The 22829-nt window shown below is 40.5% G+C and overlaps 2 protein-coding genes across 7 annotated transcripts in view; one reads left to right on the top strand and one right to left on the bottom strand.

Annotated features, from left to right (window-relative positions):
* RFTN2 (raftlin family member 2) overlaps window positions 1-5570 on the top strand; it is a 37017-nt gene extending 31447 nt beyond the window's left edge. The window contains exon 11 of one of the 3 annotated variants that reach the window (XM_083843043.1): window positions 1717-5570. The gene's annotated coding sequence lies outside the window, so the exon portion shown is untranslated. Of the gene's footprint in view, window positions 1-538 lie in introns of all 3 variants that reach the window. The other 2 variants (XM_083843042.1, XM_083843041.1) reach the window with 2 other exon arrangements.
* On the bottom strand, window positions 4407-22629 carry LOC310902097 (MOB-like protein phocein). 4 transcript variants are annotated; one of them, XM_083843075.1, is made up of 9 exons: window positions 22498-22629; window positions 20518-20682; window positions 12346-12408; window positions 11772-11872; window positions 10146-10188; window positions 9802-9888; window positions 8791-8870; window positions 7833-7944; window positions 4407-6805 (listed from the first exon to the last, which is right to left on the bottom strand). In XM_083843075.1, the coding sequence occupies exons 1-9, from the start codon at window positions 22498-22500 to the stop codon at window positions 6674-6676; spliced, it is 786 nt and encodes a 261-aa protein (XP_083699201.1). In that variant the 5' UTR covers window positions 22501-22629; the 3' UTR covers window positions 4407-6673. The 4 variants fall into 4 exon arrangements, with proteins under 4 accessions (XP_083699201.1, XP_083699198.1, XP_083699200.1 ...); XM_083843072.1 differs by lacking the exons at window positions 20518-20682; window positions 22498-22629 and adding an exon at window positions 14024-15183; XM_083843074.1 differs by lacking the exons at window positions 20518-20682; window positions 22498-22629 and adding an exon at window positions 13690-13907.
* Between the last annotated feature and the right edge of the window lie 200 nt (window positions 22630-22829).

Raw genomic sequence — 22829 nt, 5'->3', positions numbered from 1 at the left:
AGAAGAGGCATGTACAGGAATTATTTTTATGGTGCTGTCTTGAAATTACATCTGGCAATAAATAGTTCAGCTTCCATCTAAGCGGATCTACCGCGGTAGCTGGGAAACAAAAGCCACAGGAAAAGAAATTCTACTGAAAAGAATTCTGTCTGAAAAGAAGATCATTGTTGGTATTACACATAAAATACTGTAACTTAGTTACTGTCTGTAAGAAGCTTTTACTAAGGGAAATTTCAAATTTTAATTAAAAATATAAAAGAGAAGCTGAAGAAAAATGCATGTCCAGAAGATAAAGGTGATTGTAAATTAAAAAATGTATTTTTGAAGAAGTTTTAGAAGCAAAAACTTTAAGTGCTTATCACTCTCAAGCTAAGAAAATAACTTGATCCAGATGAAAAATCAGGACAGAACTGAGCAAATGTATTCCCAGCATTTCTCTCAAGGTTTGCAGTACAGCATGCAGTCAGACAGGTATCGAAATCACCTGCCTCTGGTGGCAGTGTTCCACCAGCTGCCATAGAAGTCTCTTTGCCCACAGTGGGATGATGGCACCAGCACAGTGGGCACAGGAATGCAGTGACAGCAACGCCAGCAGCTGACTCGGAGCACCTGCAGGATGAACAGAATGGGGCAATTCAGCCTGCGATCTCCGGGGCAGGGAGCCACGCAGAACAAACTCTGGCAGGAGTTGCTTATTACAATGAGCAAGAAATAGTTCGTGAAAGAAAAAAAGTTGCACTTGCTGTGATAAGCAGAAGTAGCACGAAGCTTTAGTACTATTTCAGTTTATTTTTACAGGGCTGTATCCTCTTGTATGAGGTTTGATTGTTGTACTATGGGCTTGAAAAGATGATGGCTTTGGAGTTGCTTCCCAGTTTCATGGTAAAAACTGTTGCAGGTTTGTTGTTAATTTTTCCCTCTGGAAGAGCAATTCCTAACAACTGTAGCAGACTTTATCCCTCTCCTGCTCAGCTTCACCAAACCCTGGTTCTGGAGACAACCTTTAAATTTATCTAATTTTCCTATTGTACATTGTTGGAAAGTGCAGCTTCTCCTCACTTATATTTCTTAAGAAAAATACCGGCAGTCTGGCAAAGCATTCCCTGCTAAAGGGGAGGGAGGGTGCTAGCTGGGTGCTCCTCCCAGAGCCTGACCCAAACCCTGTCTTCTCACGCAGCCTGCTGAGTAGCAGTCATTCAATAGCAGGCATCTCCCCGTGGTACTACAGATGGGGAAGAACTGATGAAAAGACATGTGTCTCCAGCAGAAAGATAAGTAATTTCAGCATATTAAAAATGGGACAACAGCTGGTCTTGTAAAACTTGCAATATAATGCTGTACCTCTAAAAATATTTGTCAAAAGTAAACAAACAAACAAACAAAACCACCACGCTCTCACATGTGCAATTAACTATTGGTGGTTCTACATACAAGTCAAATTTGTAAAAAGCAGCAAAAATTGGTCAAAAAACTAGGAACTCTGAATATTCCAAGTTAAAGCTTTTAATGTGTATCAGAGAAGTTACCTTTTATAAAGTAGTATCACTGTTTAAGATAGCTAACAGCAGTAAATTGTAAAACAAAATTGAACTGCAAATATTTATATAACATGTTATAATGTATAAAGTACTAAACTAAGTGCAGTTACTCTTTCTAGAATGCATTTATTGGATAAAAAAGAATGAATTAACTTTTGAGATCTTTTCCTCATACCAGGTAGCGAAAATGCAGAAAACTCAAAACTAGCATCCAGATGCTTTTTTAAAAGAGCTTTTCCCATATGATTAATGGAGTATAAACAAAGAAGATTTCATTTTTGCAACAACGGTAGTCTGGATGTCCACAGGTACATTTTAGAATATTCCCACTTGAAGCTTTAAGAAAGCCTTTTCTTAAATTGTAGGCCACGGAAAAGGAATGTGGCTTTATTTCAGAGTTTTAACTGTACTTTAGTCCTTGCTCTTGAATCTCAGTAGGTTTTGATTGTGTTGCAAGCTTCTGTAAATTTATTTCTAGTCTTTTTAATTCAGTGTAAATATGCTAAATTGCTTCCTTTAAATCCCTTTAGAAATGCCTGTTTAGTTAAGGACGGCTGGTTTATTTTTTTAATGCCATTTGTTTTGTATACAGTACATAAAGTTGTCCCTGCTGTACAAACACTAGTCTAGAGTGTTTTCCTAGTTCTCTGTTGTCTTTCACCTCACAGGGCTACATTTGGGCTCTGTACTGCACACAAACAAAATATCTTGAATCAATTCTTCACCTTGAAAAAAAAAATGACAACCTGGCAGGAGACAAGATAGAAATGTGTAAAGGGAGTGGCGTGGAGAGGGTAGCAAAGGAATAAATTCTTCAGCATTCTAATTCAAGGGAAGCATGGAAATGGTAAGTAGCAGGTTTGAACTAAATCAAGGTACTTACTTGGCTGGCTGTTAACTGCTTGCCGCAGGATGTTGTATGTAAAACTACATGGATTTAAAAGGTGACTGAAAAAATCCTGAAAGGAAAAAAAAGCTCTCTGAAAGTCACTGAACCAGACAGAAGCTATTGGAGACTATAAACATTGGTTTGACTGACTTGCATGCTCATCCTGTTCCTTTTATTTCTTGTAAGGACCAGTTCTTCATCCTTGGGTTAGCTGGATTGAGCAGGACCATTGTGGGAGTGTAGCTGAGAATGGTTTCCTGCTGCAAAACTTCTTTTAAAAAATATGGGAGTAAATTGTTTGCTCAGTCCGTGGGAAGACTGTACACAAACCATTTGACTTCATGCACTAGTTGAAGAGCACAGATTAAAAAACCCGTCTTCCTAGGTGAAAATGCTTTTAAAGGAAATGATGGAAAAATCTTCTCTTTCTTTGCCATGAAAAATTCTGAAAACCAACTCATCTTATTTGGTACATTTTGTGTTGAGGGGATTCTAATTAAAGCTATATGTTTCAGTATGTTCTTAAACTAGAGCATTAAGTTATGACTTTACTAATTGTAAATTACTAGCAGCTCCTGTTAGCAAGCTTTTTTATATGCTCTTATTACACACACACTCCTCATTTTACTCAAATGTATTTTACATACTTCATTATCTCAAGCCTTTTTATTGAAAGAATTGTGGATCAAACTTAAAGCCTGGATGCGTTCTCTGACCAAAAAGAAAAAAAAAAGTACACTAATATCATTGGCTTCATCTGCGAGCCTGAACTTCAATAGATGAGTCCCTCACCTATATATGACAACAAAAACACTCTATGACTATTAAAAAACAAAGATGGAAAGACATGCTGGAAAGACCTCTGCAAAAGACTGTTAATACTTCATCTTAAAGTGTTAGGACAGGAAATACTTTTAACAGTGTTTGCAAGCAGGAAGAAATAATCCACTATAAAAAAATCTTTGCCCTGCTTACAGTTGTCACAACAGTTCATTTACATATCCAAACAGCTGTAATAAACTGCTTAACCTCAGGCTTTGATCTATAAAGCACTATTTACTTTTTGTAAAGCTAAGGTCTATATTTCTGATAGTAAGCTTCTAATCATTAAAAACATGTCTTAAATCGGCTATCAATGTCCTTATTATGCTTGTCTCACACTGGCATTCAATTCTTTAGATCAATGTATACCTTCCTTCAATTATATTTTTGCAAGTCTTGTCTGTACATACATACAGCACACAAGGCAAAGATTGTTAGACTTTTAATCATCTATTAAAAGCTGATTAGTTTACTTTTATGTTGTATATTAATATTCTGTAAGTAATAAAAAAAAGAGGTCACTGTTCTGACAATTGGCTATGGTTTAATTTATAGAATAGAAGTGTTAGGAGTGAGAATTGTCAAAGCCCATTTCCTGTGTCAAAATTTAGATGAATGGTATGAATTTAAGTGGTGAATGTTCTTTGGGTAAACGTAACTTGAGACAAAGTGGTTTAGAGAAACTGGGCTGATGACATGTTTGATGTTTTAAGCAGAAGCTTTGACAACATTAAGAGAATAAAAATCTCAGCAGCAAAATCACTGGGGCTGACTTGTAGCAAGATACGCTAAAGCAAGCATCAGGGAAAAAAATAATTAATAAGCAAGTTATTTGAAAATTAGCCTTTGCTTGTGACATGCTATTCTATCTGTGACACACTGCCCATAACATGCTTGGAGTATTTGAAAGGCCCTCTTGTAGATCTCAGTAACTCATTAATTGTAGAACCAGCATTTTCTGAGTTAAGACATGTATGAATTTGAGGTCTGACCTTAGGGTGCTAATGAATATTGTATTTCTCTGCTTTTGAAAGAAGAAATAGAACCTCAGCACACCTTGTAGCAGAGGTGAGAGAGCACCGCATTTTGTCTTGGAAGCACTCAGTTGCCTGTGTTTTTGGACAACTTGAAAAATGAGAATCACTTACCAAAATATAGCGGTATGGATAAAGAAAGAGTTTAATTTTAAATTTTTTTCCTTTTTTACAATATATTTCAAAGACAGTCTCACCTTCCCTATTACGTAGATTGTAAGTTAAATCTGTTCATGTATTTACTAGACAAATCAATGGTTTGCTTAGGCAAAAGGAAGTTTTATGGTACCATTCAGGCACATGTGTGTACACCATACTCATGTAAACAACAGCAAGGGAAAATACAAGCAGTGTTTCACTTAGGCCTTATATAAAATCAATAGTAAAGCAAGTCAATTTTACAGTGCAAATCTGAATGAGAATAAACAGGATTAAAACTTCCAGAGTTTTGTTTTGAAGTAAAACTCTTAAAGCATAATAAGAAGAAAAGAGGTTTAAAATTTTAATGCAGTCCTGAGCACCACATTTTCTTCAATTTTGTAGAGGTGGTGTAATTAGCGACACCAGTTACATGTTTTTGCCTGTCTCAGTCACTATGACCAGTATAAGCATGCAGCGTGACTGTACTAAAGAACACACCATGAATGGTCCTACAGCAGACTATAACAGAACTAAATAAATTGACTACTTCCAAAATAGTCTTTTCTCCTACCTGCAGTACAAGCTTCAAGATATCTAACAAAATCAAGTAATCTGGTCCATACAATGCAAGTTACAGCTAACTGTATAGACAATAACTACAGCTACGCTCACTCAGATATCTCATGCAATTACCCTGCTGACAGTTAAATACAATGATAAACACGAGACAAAAGAGCTGCTGAAGAACACAGCTGCTGAAGTACTTCAGAAGTTTAGTCTCTTTATTTTCTTATTGTTTAAATTCCCTTTACATCCAGGTGGTACAGTTGCTTGAGGTGTGCTTGATTTGTATAAAGAAAAATAGAATTTAAGGCATGTTTAGTATATTATGAAAAAAGACCTTAAAAATAGGTGAACTCCCTTCTGTCCAGGTAAGCATAACTTAACAAAGGGTAGTTTACAGAAACAAGCTTGCTTAGCCCGTTCTAACCTGCTTAAAGAAATAGAAGAGGCCCCCGGCAACTTCCAAGAGAAACAACCAGCTACCTTTTTAAACAGATAAGCAAAATTCGTTTAACATAAGAACTCTGCTAGTGCTTTTAGACCCTGCATTCATGCATACTTAGTATGTCTCTGCTATATTAACACTAAAACATTTAATTCTATCATTCTAGACAACAATTAAGCAGCACTCATGGAAATTGTCAGTTATTGCAAATCTGCAAAGAAAACTTGAAATAAACATCTAAAAGGGAGCAGAAGTAGTATGAATCTAAATCTTTCTGTCAAAGAATATAATGCAGGTGAATTAAGAAAAACAAATTAACTTATGTTGAAAATATGATTAACTCCTGCAAGGAGTCAGGTTCAATTTTTCAAGTACTTAATGTTTTTACTAAAAATATAAGCAAATACTATGCTAGCGGGTTATGTAGTGTAATGCGAATATTTATGTGAGGTATAATTTGTAAGCCATTGCCATAAATATGTACAGGTATAAGCCATTGAGTTTTCTGCCACAGTTAGTCTGTAGAGAAGTTGTGGACTGGAGAACAGCAGAGGTCTGTTGTACCAGGACAGAAACCACCCTCTGCTGTACACAAGCCTCCACTGGTAACAAAACAAAAAGTCCAGAAAGTATGTTAGATATATATCAAGAATATATACGTTCAAAAGCATAGTAAAATTATCCTTTAGGTATTACTAATACTATAGATGCTATTATTGTTTGGATATACACATACAGGAATATGCACATCCAAAAGTAAATCTTCAAAGCTATCTTAAAAAAAATAAAAGCTAAATTAGGGATAAGCTACACTGCAAAGAGCTTCCTGCAGAATTATATATTTAAGGTGATCATCTTTGAACTAGCATAGCTACTGCATTAAAAAATGGCTTGTTGTGTAATGTTAATCTTGCTTTTTTCCCCACCCAATCTGACATCTTCAGGATTGTGATTCAATGATTGTTTAGCAGCAATTTTAAAGAACTGTAAATTCTTTTATTAACAGGCATTATAAACAGATACTACTACTTTTATTTAAAAACCATGAGTGCCACACTGATGAATATACAGCTCATGAATAACTTAAAGTATTTCCCATATTAAAAGGCAATGCACCCAGCATACAAAAAGTATACTAAAAGCTGTAAGGATACGTGATTGAAGTGTCTAAAATGATATATACAGTACATAATCAATGTTTTGTTTGTATTCGGTATAGGCTTCTGTACTACCATCCCCATCATGCCTCACTCTCCCCTGCCACTGAGTTTTGCACTTCTTCTTCCAAAATCGGTACAATCAGGTTATCCTTGGACATCAGATTATACTTCATCACAAACTTAGTGAACCGATGACACAAGAAAGTTTCATTCTGGAGATGAAAAAAGGGGAGAAAACAATATATACAGAAGGAATATTTTAAACAATTGAGGAAGACATACTAAGATAAACTGCATATATATAATTGCCTCACTGGATTTACAAGTCTTAGAAACAGTAGTAATGCTTAAATGATAGATTTGTTACTTCTTTTAAAACTTTTCCTTTACTACTTAATTAATATACAATGAATCAAAACCCAAAGCTTAAGTCACAGCTCAATTTAATAGTACTTACACAAGAATATATTAAAATATCAATGTTGTCCTGATCTACTCCAGAAGAGAACTTGAAGGTATTGTGAAACACCTTCTGTATATACTATTCCCAACAGAACAGGGCACAACCGTTCCACAGCTGTTACAGCAACCTGAAGTGGCATTTGACAAGTGTTTCCTTTTACATCCAGTTATATCCCTAATCTCCTTTCTAGTTATCAATTTCTGCTTTTCAGTAAAAACAACTAACCTTGGACGTTACTGGAGGTGCACAAAGTACCACCAGTTTATTTGCTTCTTTGCAGTTTTACAATTACAATCCTTTAACTGGCATGTAACACATACCATCAGGACACACATATATGTAAGCAGGAATACCTATACAAAGTGCTTGAATACATTCAGGAACTTTTTTTTTTTTTTGAAATGTGTTGCCTGTATAAGAACTCCTAAATTCTATCCCTTCCAAGTAAGAGAAAGGATAATCAACTAAAAATATAAGCAAATACTATGCTAGCGGGTTATGTAGTGTAATGTGAATATTCACTATATGAATGCGAAATTCACTATATAAATGAATTTTCCTTTATATATATGCATATACAAATATGCCTTTAAAGTTAAAACTAAGTTACAGCATGGAATTTCAGTTCTTAAAAGTATCATCTACTACAATCAATACTTTACTTGGGTGCAGATTTTCGGGTAGCAATAAACAAAGTGTGTAATACAATTATATCACAGCTGTAACTTCAGTAAATGCCTTCACTCGAGAAGTAATTAAACTATTAAACTACTTACTTCATATTCATCAAATATCTGCCGATGATGAAAATAAGCATGTGAAAATATTCTGTAAATCCTTCGGCACACTGATCCTAATTTGGCTACAGAAGATTCCTTTATGCTAACCCTGTAAGCACCAGGAGAGAGGTTACCAGGAGAGATTTATTAAAATGACTAACAAAATACACATTGACAGGAATTCTGATTGTTAAACTGTACTGTCAAATTACATACGACATTAAGACTGAAGTTTTGCAGGCATCTGTCTGCAATTGCTTGTTTTTGCAAGAATAACAAAAATGTTGCTGCATTCTGTACATTTAAAAATTGCCCTAACTACAATAAAAAAAAAAGCTTTTCCTGTAATACACAAATATCATCAGTTATTCTGGTGAGGGCTGGATTTCTGGTTTCTAGCATTGATGAGCAAAGGGAAAGACTTCCAGTTGCACCTCCTTGCCAATACAGGATTCCCAGAGAAGCACTATTTTGACTTCCTTTTTTAGGTTTCTATCATCCCACACGTAGGCCGTGTCTTGAACACACTCGGTCTATCTTCTGTGCTTACTAATGTCCTGCATTAGACTGATGTTGGTTTCTAGAGATTTTCAGTGGAGCAGTGTTCAAGTCCTTTGAGTCACTGCATCCCTCCAAAGGCCATCCTGTTACTTAGATTAGCACTACTCTACTGGAAGCCCCACGGTAATACCAACAAATAGGTAAACAAACATTTCCCAACTAAAAAACACCCGTCAGTTCCGGTAAATGGCAGACTATTTCAACAGGCAGAAATTCTTCCTTGGCTTACCAGTGACAGTAGCTGCACCAGCACCACTGACACATTCTGTAGGATTTCTTATAGTTTCAGTAGTAGTCCATTAAGAACATGTAACACATTTCTATGTGGTTGCTAAGCAAGACTTTAGGTGCCATCTGCTGCCCCACCTCTCCTTCCAAAAGAAAGCACTTTTACCTGCTAGGGAAATATTTATTGCTATTCAGAAGACATGCAGCTCCATCAAGCGTGTGTCTGGTGTAATCTATAGCAGGACACTACGAAACAGAGTGAACAAGCACATGCATGAGTGTTTGCATGATATTATCATGTAATATGTTTAAAGAAAAACATTTTAATTCTGTTTCCTGATCACCAGCCATTTTTATTCACAGAAGTTTCATGTAGCTTCTCTGAAGGTCCAACTACATTTCCTCCTTAAGTGAGATATTTCTTCTCTGTTTTATAACTCTGTTTCATAACCCATGTCAATTATTTCAAGAGAAAAGTTACTATGGAAATTTGATAATGTACACGAGTAGTGAATTTTATGCATCTCCTTAAGTAATACCGTATAATAAGAATACATATTGGAAGTACACTAGCATTATGTCACAGTTCACTTGCTTTCCACATTGTCAAGTTGCCAGACTGTTTCTTTTACAGCCTAAATCAATACCCTAAAAAATATAATTAAAAAAAAAAACCTGCCCCTAAGTATACTTTGTCAAAAGAAAGTCAAGATGAACTAGGACAGGCAGAAAGAGAGCGGGAACGTCTGCCAATTTTGTTGTCCCCTAGTTGCAGGAAAATGACTTCTCGGTTGTACATTTTTGTCAGCAGTCTCTCAGGATTGCATCACCCACTATCTGACCACTGGGTGATCATCAGTGTGGAAAACTGCAGATGAAGGACGTGTTCAGAGATAAACCAGTATTACCTCCTCTTCTCACTGACTGTGAACCAGACCTGGATGGAACGCAGTCTCTCTGGTGCTGCTGTAAAAAGCAGCTCCTTCCTACCTCATCCCATACTTCTGTAAATGCACTAACAAATAGGAAAGAAGGAAACCTCAAGTGATCATTCCTAACCCAGACATAAGCTCTCAGTTTGAGTAACAGGACAACTCTAATGGTCTCCCCAAGAACACAGGAGCTGCGAAAGAAAATCTTATGCCAGTTGGGGCAGTTTTACAAAATACATCCATACCTCTTTGGGAGTTTTATGAGCTGCACAAAGAAAAATCCATTGTTCTGTTGCTGTCATCTGAGTACATGTGTCTGGATGACATTCACTCTGTTAAAACAATTGTTCAGTTATGAAATCACCCAACAGCAACAATCTGATGGTCTTTTGAAATCACTTTCTTGCCCTGTCTACCACCGAAGAGTTATTTGCCAGAAGCCTTTAAAACACTAAAAAACTCTTACCTGAAACCACTGCTTAAGTGTAGGTTTTTAATTTGAAAAAGTAAAGCTCTACAAACTCTGCAGCTTATGTACAAAAAGAGTCTCTTCCCTGACACAATATAAAAATATCAAGAAAAGAATTACCTGAAGCTTGACAGCTAGTCCATTGAGCTCAAGGCAGAATTGTCTAAAAAAAAAGAATTTGAACACAGCAGCATCAAAATCAAGCAAATTGGTTTCGTGCTGGAAACACTGGGTACAAGACAAAATGAAACATTCTGGTCTTCTTCACAGATCTCTAAAGATGTTTTGTAATTATTGCTTTTAAACTGGAAAAAAATATAACATGAAAAAAATCATACCTAAAGAATATCATCACATAATTTCAGCTGATAAGACACCTGAAAAGGCATATGTGCCTTTTAATTAACACACTATAAAAGGACTACTCATTGAGAGATATAGAATGCATATCTTTTTACTTAGCAAAACAATTATATTTTAATTCTTATCTGACAGTAGAGGCTAAGCTCAACAAACAATTTAGTGGGGGTGTTTAAGCTTTGTTAGGTACGAAATGCTACTTCACAAATACAGATCAAAAAGAATTATTAAACAACACTTCAAGAAAATCAGTTTCTTAAGAGTGTGAATTTTAAATTCATATAGATTAATCACTCCATCCTTCTAAGATATACTTCCTCCAAATCAAGGTACCTAAAGTCCCACTAAAGAACAGGACTTCCAGACATGCTGCTTCCACTAGAATGTACCTGGAAGTACATTTTTTAACTTAGGGAGTTCACCACCACCAAACTACAAGAGATAACTGAATAAACTTTCCAGAAGTGCTAAGAATTTAGTGAGAAATCACTTCTATGAATCTACTATGAATTTCAGTGTACATGAGACGACAAAGGAAATTCTTAAAATGTGTCTTTTACCATTGTACATATACACTTTTTTCCTCTTTTGAGGATTCACCATATCCATTGGAAATATTCCAGACCAGAGAAGACCAAAAAAAAAAAAAAAAAGAAAGAAAATGAGAGGCAAAAGATCATTATCTATACATCTAGGATGAGAACTATTTCTGAAAATACGTTTGATAAAGTTAGAAGATAAGCTTAATAAGAAAAAAAAATCAAGACACATGAACGATAAGTAATGCCAGGAAAAAAGGATTAATACATATGTATTAACAGGATGTAAAGCTACACTGTACTTGAAGAATACTTTCAGGCATAAAGCACCTATGCTTAACAGAATCTATTTTACTGCACAAAACAAAGAGAGGACAGTATGTTTCAAGTTCCCTTACAACAAGAACTGCAAGACACAGCTATTCTTGCTTTCCCATCTAAAACCTATTTTCCTGCAAGTTCCAGAAAAAAACACTGGGAGCATCTGGAGGGAGGGAACCTATATTTTCAATCAGTGGAGATGAAGAATTGATGATTCTAGGAGAAAGTCCTGTGGAAATTCATGACTCTATTTTCATATTCAAGTATGCCAGAATATTTTTTGAAGTGAAGTACAATCATTTTATTAAAAAACACTGCATCAGAGAGCACTATACATCTTTAGAAAGAACAAGGAATTCAGAAAACCATCCAACACAAAATTATCAAAATATTTTGTAGTAGAAATACCACATTTCATTTAAGTTACTTTTAACTTGTCATATTCAAAAAAAAAAAAAAATCAGTACCACTATCGATATACAAAACTTGGTATCAGAACACTACGTTGATGAAGATGGATTCTTACCTTAAATGTTCATACTTCCACACACCTTCGTCCTGGCCTTCAGGAGGTTCAAGGATCTTGTCAATGTTGGAACAGTCTGCCCTTATGTTTTGCTGAATATACTGGGGGGGGGGGGGGGGGGGGGGTTGGAGAATAAGATCTTCTTGTAATTATAGTATGTATTTAGGACATTACTGCATCTTTAAGAGACTTACTCTCCCAGAGATTAAAAAGTCATTTTCCTTTTATTTAAGAAGTGATTGATAGTCTAAAAATTAACAAGTTGATGGGTGGAGTAAGGCAACTGGTATAAAAAAAATCCCAGATCTGAAAAATTTCTTCTTCTGAATTAAAAAAGGTAAAATAACGGGTAAATTGCATAGCTTTTTTAGAAAATCTTATTTAGAAAATCTAAATTTTAGAAAAGCTATTTCTTCATATCCAATTAATTACTTTTTTTTTATTTATGTAAGTTGCTTATGAATCTCACTCTTGTGCAGCAACACTAAGCAGACAAATAGCATGCCACATTCCCTGTTGTTTTTAACCAATAAAATACAAAACTTGGGAAACTGAACTTAAAAAACAAGAGTACCTGCTGAACAGCTAATGTACTATCCATTTCTTCAAAGGATTCATCAGGCCAATTGTAGAAATCCTGTTAAAAAAAGTTTAAACCAAGTTAACAAAAATACAGGGAGAGAAATAAAAGCACACAACTTACAATACACTTCAATATGCAGGAAAATAGATGTAGAATTAGTTTATACAATTCCAGGAAGCGGCATCTTAACAGAAGCAGCACACGAACTTGGCAAGGTCAGGGTGAAATGGCACTTATGCTCCTCAAGTCGCAATATGAGAACATCTTGAAATCAAATTTCTACTTGATCTGGCATACCATAAACATCCTCTCTTCCATGCATCTTGTTCTAACAGCTATGTAGCCTGTGTTTCTTAGATGAAGTATTTGCATATGGTGCTCTCCTCACACATTAGATCATGTAAGAATGGGGAAGATAAGAGGTCTTTAGAGAGAACCATTATACAATCAGTATTGAATTAAAATCCCGGTGATAATATTCTCGTAATAATACACCATTGGAAACACCTTCTCTAACCTGAGATAATACAACACAGCGTTGACCCAGCTCAGCACTACATTCTTCTGGCATGGTCAGAGTGCTGTGTAACTGGACAGTTATGGGCTCTGCTAACCCACAGCATCTACTACTGATAAATAGAAAAGCCATCTCAAGTTTTGCACCAGATCCAGCAACTCACATCTGGTGGAAATATGGTAATCCCAGATATATAAAAAATGCAAAGTTAGAAAATGTATGTCTAAAATTTAGTGCTACTCCCTCTTTTTACCCAGAAACATTACATGTCAGTCTCCCACAGCCCTCCTCACAGGCTCAATGAAGATGCTCCAAGTGTAAAGCCCAGCGAGCTGTTCTTGAGAGAGTACAGCCATCTCTAGAAAAGCAGTGAATAGCCAGTGCTTAGGTGTTAAGTATTTCTATTGACACACAGAACAGCTACTCTGCGATATAATACACAATTACAAGTTAAATACAGCCACAGAACAACGTGATTTCATCAATTTCTTTCTCTTTTCAACAGATTTTTTCAACTGGCATGGACTTCTAACATCTAACTTCGCCAAGTCCAGCTCTGTGTTCTGAGCGTTTCAGGACGCCCGAGATCTCTGACAGAGGACACGCTTTCCCTTCTCTTCGCGGCTTCTACCTGTACAGACGAGCTGGCCTAGGGTTGAGTAACAATTCCACCTCTGTGCGTTACCACGAGGCGGGGAAAGGAGACGCGTTTTGCTACGGCGCTGTCACGCAGCGCTCTGCTTCTGACACGGGGCCTCTCCGGTCAAAACCCGAACGAAACGAGACTTCCATCCAGCAGGGCCTCGCGGGAGGCTTACCTCAGCCCGAGGCACGCACCTCGCACCTCCCAGACCGCCTTTCGGGGAGACGGGGCCGGGCTGAGGGGCCGGGGCCGCCCGGGAGCAGAGCCGGCTCTGCCCGGGCCGCCCGGTGCCACCGCAGCCGCCCAGCCCCAGCTCCCCCGCCGCAAGGCCAAGGGGAGAGGCGGCGGCCTCCTGCCGCGGGCCGGGGCACGGCGCCTCCCGGCCTGGGCCCAGCCGCGGGGAGCGGGGCGGCCCCACAGCGCCAGGCCCCGCCGGCCGCCCGGGCCCCGTGCCTCGGCGGCGGCGGCGGCGCTGCCCGCCCCGCCCGCCCTAGCCCCCTGCGGCTCACCTGGGCCTTGGTGCCCGGCCTGTTCCGCCTCAGCACGGCCGTGCCCTCCGCCATGACCATAGTGACAGCGCCGCCAGGACCCGGATGCGGCAGCGCCGGGCGGGGCGGCACGGGGCGGAGCGGGGCGGCAACGGCGCAGGGGGAGGGCCCGCGGGCCTCGCGAGAGGCGGCGGAGGGACAGGGACGGGCCTCAGGCGGGCTCCCACCGGCCCCCGGCCAGCGCCGCGAGATGGCGGCTGGGCGCCTCAGCGGCCCCTCAGCGCCGCCGGGCCTCGCCCGTTGCCCAGTCCGTCACCCGCGGTACGTAGGGTGCCGAGTCTGAACACGGAGCCCGGTGCTGACGGTACGCAGCTGGCTGTGACAAAAGGAATGAACCAAATGACAGCAACACAGCCCACCCGCAACGTCCCGGGGCAACGTGCCACAAACGCAGCGGGCGCGGAGCCGCTCAGGCCCTGCAGAAGGCAGCAAGGACGGGTCTGTGCGCTGGGTGTGCGGGGCTGCCCTGCTGGTGGAGAGCGTGGCCTGGGCTTCCAGGCTTCCTTAGTCAGGCCTTAACGTGTGTTTGGGAAGAAAAAGGCATTAAAGTGGCACTGCTAGCTTGTAGCAGGCTGAGGAATAGGCTCCTGTTACAAATACTTGGGGGGACTACATAGAGTGTCTCCTCTTATTTCTGGAGGATAAGAGGAAAAAAAAAAAAGCTGAAAGATGCCCTGTTTCTGGAGAATAAGCAGTAGGAAGGAACAGGGAACAGGTAAGGAAGGGTGAATCATTTGTGCACAGCGAGCTGGGCAGTGCAGGAGCAACGAGAAACAGAACATTGTCAATGCCTATCCAAGAGTTTGTAATGACCAGAGTGGCAGCTCCGTCCATGTTACATCCTCATGCAGGTGGCACCCTTGACTGTAGGCCCTTGAGGGCAGATTGCGTTTGTTACTCATTTACTTGGAGAACTACAGGTCAGCATTCCTGCCCCCGGGAAGTTGGATGTGCCAGTCACATGGTGAAACTCAGCACTTTCAAGTTTAATAAACCACGAAAAGGTTAATAACGTTAGGAGAAATTGGTGCATCAGAATGAAGGATGTAAATGTCATATTACCACATTAGATCTGCTGTAATCCGACATTAACTTTTTATGAGATTGATTTATAATTAGCCAGTCCCTAAATAAAAGCAATGCTATGTGTTTCAGTCCCTCATAATACAGCGTTGTGTTGATTTTTAATCAGTTCCAAGGTTAAACTGGTATCTAAAGCACAGAGGAGTGGGAAGATTTGACATTTTCATTTGTCCCTGACTTTTTATTTCATGGACATCTTGCTTTTGAAATGCAAACAAATCTGGCTGAGAATGTTGGTACATTAGCTCAGTCTGAAACTGGCTCAGTTTTACAGAAAAAAGAAGGAAATCTGCAGTGCTTCTTGGGCAGTTAGTATCTGTAGGTCTTTTTGGTTGCCCCTTAGTAATTACCCTGTTATTACTGGAAGCTGCTTCTTATGTATTGGATTTCAAGTGGTTTTTAAATAAAATCTGATAATCAGTAATTTCATTTTTTTCCCTAGGTTTTTACCAGGTCCACATTGTCTTATGCCCCTCATGAGTGAAAAGTGGAATATTTGGCCAAGATCATCTCATTCCTATGCTGTTAGGGACCTGACCTTCCTTTCTAGACCTTCTACCAGCATGTGCAAGTTTTCTTACTTCCTTTTCTTACTGTGGCAGGGTAACATAACCAGGGCAGTAAAGGCTTTCTGAAAATTGTATAGCTGCTGCTAGTGGAACCTGTTCCAGAAAGGGAACTACGAAAAGTAGGTGGAGCCCGCCTTTGTTCTTTATGCTTCAGACAGCTGGGAAGAACTGGATCCCCACCAAAAAGCAAATACGGCAGCATGTAACATTTTTGCCACAAATTAGAGCTTGGAAATAATCTAGAAAACAGTGGAATAAAGAAGTCTAAATTCTCACAGGGAAAATACAGTAGAGAAAGAGCATTTATGATTCATACTGTCCTCTCCTCTAAAGCCCAGGGATATAGGGATGTAAAATCTGGTATGCAGCCAGGAACTTAAAAAGCAGTGATGGCAGAGGATCACCTTGGCAATGTAGTAAGTTCCCCGTCCTTGCTTGTAATGATAGCGTTATGGTGCAAGAATAAAATGTCCAACAATAAAATGACCCATCAGACACTCAGGCATGTCCTCCATTTAATTAGGCAGAGGAATGCTTTTTTTTTGTTCCATCCACATATTTCTTATTCCTATGAAATGTCTCAAGAAAATGTGACATTGTTTTTACTCAGTTATATAAAGACTAGTAGCTACACCCATGACAACAATTTTATTAAACCAGCACGACATCAAGGTACCGAAAACCTCCTGGGGCTGAAAGCAGGGGTCAGAGGTAGGGCGGGGAGCCAAGAGGCAGACATGTTGTGCCCTCGGCAACACCGCAGTGCTGGTTCAGTGTAATCCTACTGGGGAGAGGACTAACGCAGCACAGCCTTGGTTGAGGAGTAAAGCATTTTTGGGGTTAAGGTAAACAGTGCAAGCAGTAAAGGGTTGCAGTGCGTGCCACCGCCTTTCCTCCAGGCTGCCTGGCCTCAGGATGCACCCCCACAGATTAAAGCAGCTCCTCATAAACAAGAACTGTAAACCTCCCAACATTGTTTGCTGTGAGTGGGGATCTTACATAAAGCGTCTTTAAAAGACAGCATTTAAATGCTGAAGTGTTAGGCTTAAACTTTTGCCTGTTGGATGTTGCTTTCTATTGCATCTTTTTCTCATCAAGATGTTATCTGATTTCCATAAGCTAAGCAAGCTGTAAACATATTACAAACCTTCCCCTCCTCTCTGTGCCTACACCAGAACACCTACCTTATCAGGGAAGATAAACGCACGCTTGCTGTAGTGGAAGATAATTCTTTTCAATGTGTTTGTTTCATTATGCAATAATTTGTCTGTTAAGATACCTGTAGCATGATAACCTTAAGTTTCAGCTGTAATACACATCGCTAAAACTACTGCAATAATGCTGCTGCAGGGCAGATTTCAGGCAGGCCTTTTATACTACAACATTTGCTTAGTGCCTTCCCTGTTAGCACACAAGGGGAATGAACCACCTCAGCACTGCAGCTCGTACACAGCAGTGCAGCTTGCACAGGGCTTGCCTACAGCTCTTAAGTCAGCAGTAACCAGCCAGAAAGCAGCACACCATCCAAGAGGGGAACAAGACAACACAGCCAAGAGCATCAAACATAGCCCTTTGGTGGGTGGTAACTGGCATCTACAGTGGCAAAATCAAGTCGTCGTCCCCCAGCAACTACCTGAAGTTCTGAGAAATATTTTTTATTACAGGCATTCCTGGTTATCTCCAAAAGAAAATGGTGCGGCTTACAGTTTATCTAGCAACGTTGATTTCATAACAGCTTGAATTTAGTGTGGAAAAAAAATGACTTTACTATTAGTTTCAGTAGTTAAAAGTCCTATAGGGATTTATTTCACGTAAGGCTACACAAAAGCCTTTTAGGACAGCGTATATTCTCAAATGGTGCTAGATCAACATAGACTGACTCTGAAGGCATTGTTAGGAGCAGTATGAAGTTCAGGTCTGTTCAGTCATGTGCAAATAATCCTTTCCCAAGGCAAAACAGGGTGGTTAGAAGTATGTAAATGTGTTTGCTTCAGCATTACTTGAGTAGATACCTTACCATTTAAGAAGGCTGCATTAAGGATAAACAAAGTGTAACTTGTCAAATACACTGTCAGCTCTCTACTGAGCTGTGGGACAAGGGGAAAGATCTGGTTTGAGATAAAGCAAATTCCTTCACAAATTGCTACGTTAAGATCAGCACCAGCTCCAATTCCACCAGTTAACTTATATAGGAAAGTTACTTGCTTTCTACCTGCAAAGTGTTAGACTTCCTACTACAGGCATCACCTGTAACAAGCTCTGTGCGTAGTGTTTTGAGGCAGGCTGTTTGTGGCAGGGTTGTTTGCTTTATCTTGCTACATACCAAACACCCTGTCATCTACTGCTAGATGATGATGGAAGTGAAGAAGTTAAAAAACGTCTGTTACTTAAGATAAAGCTCAATGTGTCCCAAAGCTAGTTGAAACAGTCTCCATCACTTTATCTGCGATAACACTTCTAAATTAGTCCCACAACTTTAGGCAAGCTTGTTGAAAATAATGTATTACTACAACTGAAATGTTGTTTCAGAAAGTAGTTCAAGACATTACACAGCTGAGGCTCAGTTTCACAGAGCAGTAGCAGAAACTGAGACATAAGCAGAATAGCTTTAAGAAATTTATTGTAAAGGCCTTTACAATCTCAGTACACAGATAAGGATATAAAAATGATGTTGTCTGGAATAATTAAGGCTGGTTGGTGGTCATCTGCATTTCACTGTTCAATGGAACTCAAGAAAGAGCAACCGACTTCTGACTGCACACATGTTTATTTGTGTTCCATCATTACAGTGAGATCACAAGTTATTTCAGAGATTCAATGCCTGCATATTATAAAATAAAGGACATTATTTACATGATGAAAGAAAGGATTTCAGCATTTTAGTGGAATGGATGACTGATACTGCAACCAACTTCAGTCCAGGTACTTCCCAAGGATGTCACCATCCCTAAACAAGTAGTAGTCCTGCAAGTAAAAGAAACATTACTTGTCACATGGATTGTTTTATCAGTTGTTTTGCAGATAACCATCTGGTTTTGAAGTCAGGGCTACTATATATCATGAAGTACAAAATCAAAGTGACCTAACTAAGACTCGTTCTACCTGTTGACTTCCATGGAAAGATTTTTGTTCACAGGACACAGTTTGGGCAGGCCATCAAGTTACTATTTTTAGTAGGAGGAAGTACAAGCACTGTCACAGGACAATTCTGTAAGCTTTCCCTGTCAAAAGCGAGGATACCCCCAGTAATTTCAAATCACTTCTGGCTTCTCACTGATACATGCTCAGCATATGAAGTCACTTCACCCACCCAACGAAGATAAAGCCAGATGTTTCTTTGGTTACTTTCTTTTAACCAGGATGGAGGTACCAAGTACTACAGGTGCAAGAATGTAACTTGATTCAGCCACTTTAATACCAATGGCATCTAGCGAATGCTGCTAATCCCATTAAATAACTACAGTATTTATTACTGACAGTGTGACGTTTTGGGAACCAGCTTAATGTGCATTCACGAAGTTGGGAAACCTACCTTATCTTCTAGTACAATCTTTGTACCCCCATATTCTGGTAACAAAACCTTTTCACCAACTTTAACACTCACTGGATGAATCTCACCATCCTGAAAGAAAAAAAAAAAGGTCCTTGGTTTTCCACAAGTTAAACAGAGAGGACTAGTATCAGAGTTTCTCCATATTGCAATGATCTATCCACAAAAAGCATTCAAGACACCACATCAACTCTACATTTTATTTGTAGAGTGAAACTAGAATACATTTTATCTGTAGAGTTTCTTTCTTTCTAAGAGAGACAGATAAAGTCCACTTCCATATTCTAAAACCATGGCTAATTTTTCCAAGTGACAGTTACAAGTACTTTCCCATGTTTAGCACTGAAAAGTTACTCAAAGTAACACTGGCAAATCTATATCCTTTTTAGAACCATGCGATAAAGTTAAGTATCAACATATTAGTCAAATATTAGCATCATTTCACAATATGAAGTTTTGAAAAGCAGATAAAGAGACAAAAAAGCACGGTATCTATAGAGGACTCACAATTAAAGAAGCCCGAGTCAACATGCCCAAGTTAAATTTTAACCTGTTTTCTACCACTGGTACTAAATAAACACTGCTTTGGTGGAGAAAAAGAACTTCCAATGCTGAAGCCTGTTGCTACAGGCATTTCGAGACTGTGAAATGAAGTTAAGACCATCTTTTTTAAGATCTCAGATGAGCAGTCAACATGGCAAGTTTATGAAAGCTGACTTACCATTTCAATTCATTTCCTATTTTTTTTCTAGTGAACACAACCTTTAGAAACCATGATTGCACAGCACAAGGCAGTGAACACCACATTCTGCAAATCCACCCTGCTCATGAGCCACATAACTCTAGACATGTAATCATTTGAACAAAAAAAAAAAAGCCTACCACAGGCAAGGCACTGAAGGACTGAAGCAATAAAAAAAAGCCATCCCCCAAAACACTCAATATTAAAAGTCACTATTGTTTAAGGATGCTTGTAAATGTCAACAAATAATAATAAGTTTCCAAAAGCAAGTATTTTCCATTTTATAAATGATAAAAAAAAGACTGGAACTCAAGGTCAGAGCCAGCCAGAGGAACTTGGGATTTCTACATCCTCTTTGAATTTGCACTTCAAACTTCAGCCATTACCCTCATCCATTTTTGTCAGATATCTTAAAACTTGCACTGCAACCATCCCTTTCCCACTGTATTTTTCCAGCTGCTGCCAACACTATTACTAATTCTACCCAAATGTAATGCTTCAGGATATTTACCTTTCCTCTGGCTCCCGATCCAACTGCTACTACTGTTGCTTGTAGCACTTTCCCTTGAGCTTTTTCTGGAATCATGATTCCTCCTTTGGTTACAGTCTCTGCTGCACATCGTTCAACCAGAACACGATCAAACAGGGGAAGGAATTTCCTAAATGCTTTTCCTGCCTGTGGAAATAATTGTAAATAATTGAGAAGTAAAAACATTCCAGTAAAACTGCAATTAAAAGGTTTTTAAAACCATAGATTTCTCTTTTGAGAGAGATCAGAGATTTATAAACCTGATGAGCATTTAGTTTTAACAGTGGCAAACACACACCGTCTTCAATTGCATCAGATATCAATGAAGAAATGAGGAAAGCTGTTACAGCTGTTCCACGTTGCAAGGCCTCCACGTTGCAGCTGCCTCTCAAGCAGCCTTCAGAGGCACATATTGGGCAATGTTTGCAGTTGAGCCATACAAAGCTCCTGGTCCAGGTGAGGGAACAAACCACCATCAGGTGGAGCAGCCACCTCACGTGGCTGCAAGCACCACGTGCTTTTTTGATCCTATAAACGGTTAGTTACTATAGTTTGTGAGCACAGTTATTGATTATAGAAAACCTATTTTTAAATTCACAAACAGATTTAATGAAGATTAAGGACTTCTTAGGACAGTTGCATTCTTGTTTGTTGTAGTGGAGTCTTCTACAGTAAAGAAGTTAAAGTCTGGCCAGGCTCCACGTGTCAGTCTTTTTCAGGTAACTTCAAGACTAAACCTTTCACACGATGTGATACAACTTCTAAAGTTTGAAGTCTGAAGCAAGAGTGCTGTTATTTGGATAGATTTCTATAAATAAACTGCAACTTCACAAAAACATTTAGATTTATGTCCCTAGGAACAGGGAAACAAGCACATTCCTACCTTGACTGCTTTTCCTTCATGTAGGAGGATAGTCATAATCTGCCTCTACTTAAGGGTTAATTAGCTTTTTAAAGCACTTTACTGTGACTGGTTGCACAAACACAAGGACAGAATCCCAATAAGCAGGGATCAGGGAGAAGGAACTTGCTTTGATTTAGAAGGAAAGATATGGAGCCATGCCAGGTCACGTGGAGATAGTGCTCCATGAGACCGGTACCCTGGGCTCACAGGGAGCACGCTTATGGAAGCCACTAGAAGCGAGGGCCTGGTGTCCACGTGCCCCTCAGTGACACTCATCGGTATGTGCACACGAACTTTAAAAATAGGGCTAGTAAAGTCACAGACAAGAAAAGCGTATGAAAGCTGCCTCCCCCAAGAGGAGGGCCGATACTACCAGAAGAATAAAAAAAAGATGGAAAGAGCTGCCAATCATGATTGGGTTTGTTCTATAAAGTTAATATTGCTGATTTTTTTTAAAGGGATGGTCGCTGTTTAGCTGAAACAAGCAACCAGACGTAAGAACAGAGGCATTTTACGCTAAGTCTTAAGAAATGCTCCCTTCTTGCCCTCAAAAGAGCCATAAGGATGAACTGTAAGTGGAAGAATAAGGACAGCCCTACCCTTACCCAGTTCTCCTTCAAAGGCAAACCTAGACAGAAGGAGCTCATACAAGGCAGCGAATGAATGACCCGACACGCGATACCGGAGGCCTCGCTTCGACCTGCGGTTGTAGCAGGAGCACGTCGCAGCCCTGCCCGGCGGCCGTACAGCTGAGGGCCTGCTAAGGAACGCTGCACTAACGCTACTAGGGAGCCCAGGGCAGCCCGCGGCGACGCCGCGGCCCTGGCAGCTCCCCCCCAAGAACTCCATGACCTTGCGGCGCCGACGGCCCGCTGCGCTGCGAGCCCCCGAGCGGAGCGGCCCCACCTGCGGCACCCGGCACACAGGGGAGAGCCGCCTGCAGCGCCAGCCCCCTCCGGGGCACCGCGGCGGCTCCCCCACGGTCCCCCCCCCCCGGAGACAGCCGTTCCCCCCGGGACCCCGACACGTGTGGGCCGGGCCGGGCCGCCCGCTCTCACCATGCTGCTGCCGCTGCCGCCGCGCTGCCCGCCCCGAGCGCCCCGTGCCCGCCGCAGGAAGGGCAGCGCCTGCGCATGCGCCGCCAGCGGCCCAACCCCAGGGCGGGGCCCAGCCCCGCTCCCGCCGCTGCTGTCGTTACCCCGGCCCGGCCCCGCCCCCGCCCCACTCCGCTCCCGCCGCCGGGCCCGAGCCCCTCCAACCGCGTCCCGCTCGCTGCGGCCGCCGAAGGGGCCGTGCAACGCCCGGCCGGTGGCGGGGCCCAGCGGCGGTCCGGCAGCGAGGCGGAGCCGCCCCCTGACCCCGGGCGGGCACGAGCGTTCCAGAACGTTCT

Source organism: Anser anser (genome assembly GCF_964211835.1).
Source record: "Anser anser genome assembly, chromosome: 6".
NCBI lineage: Eukaryota > Metazoa > Chordata > Aves > Anseriformes > Anatidae > Anser > Anser anser.
Note: the sequence above shows the minus strand (reverse complement) of the source record. Positions and strands in the feature narration are given on the sequence as shown.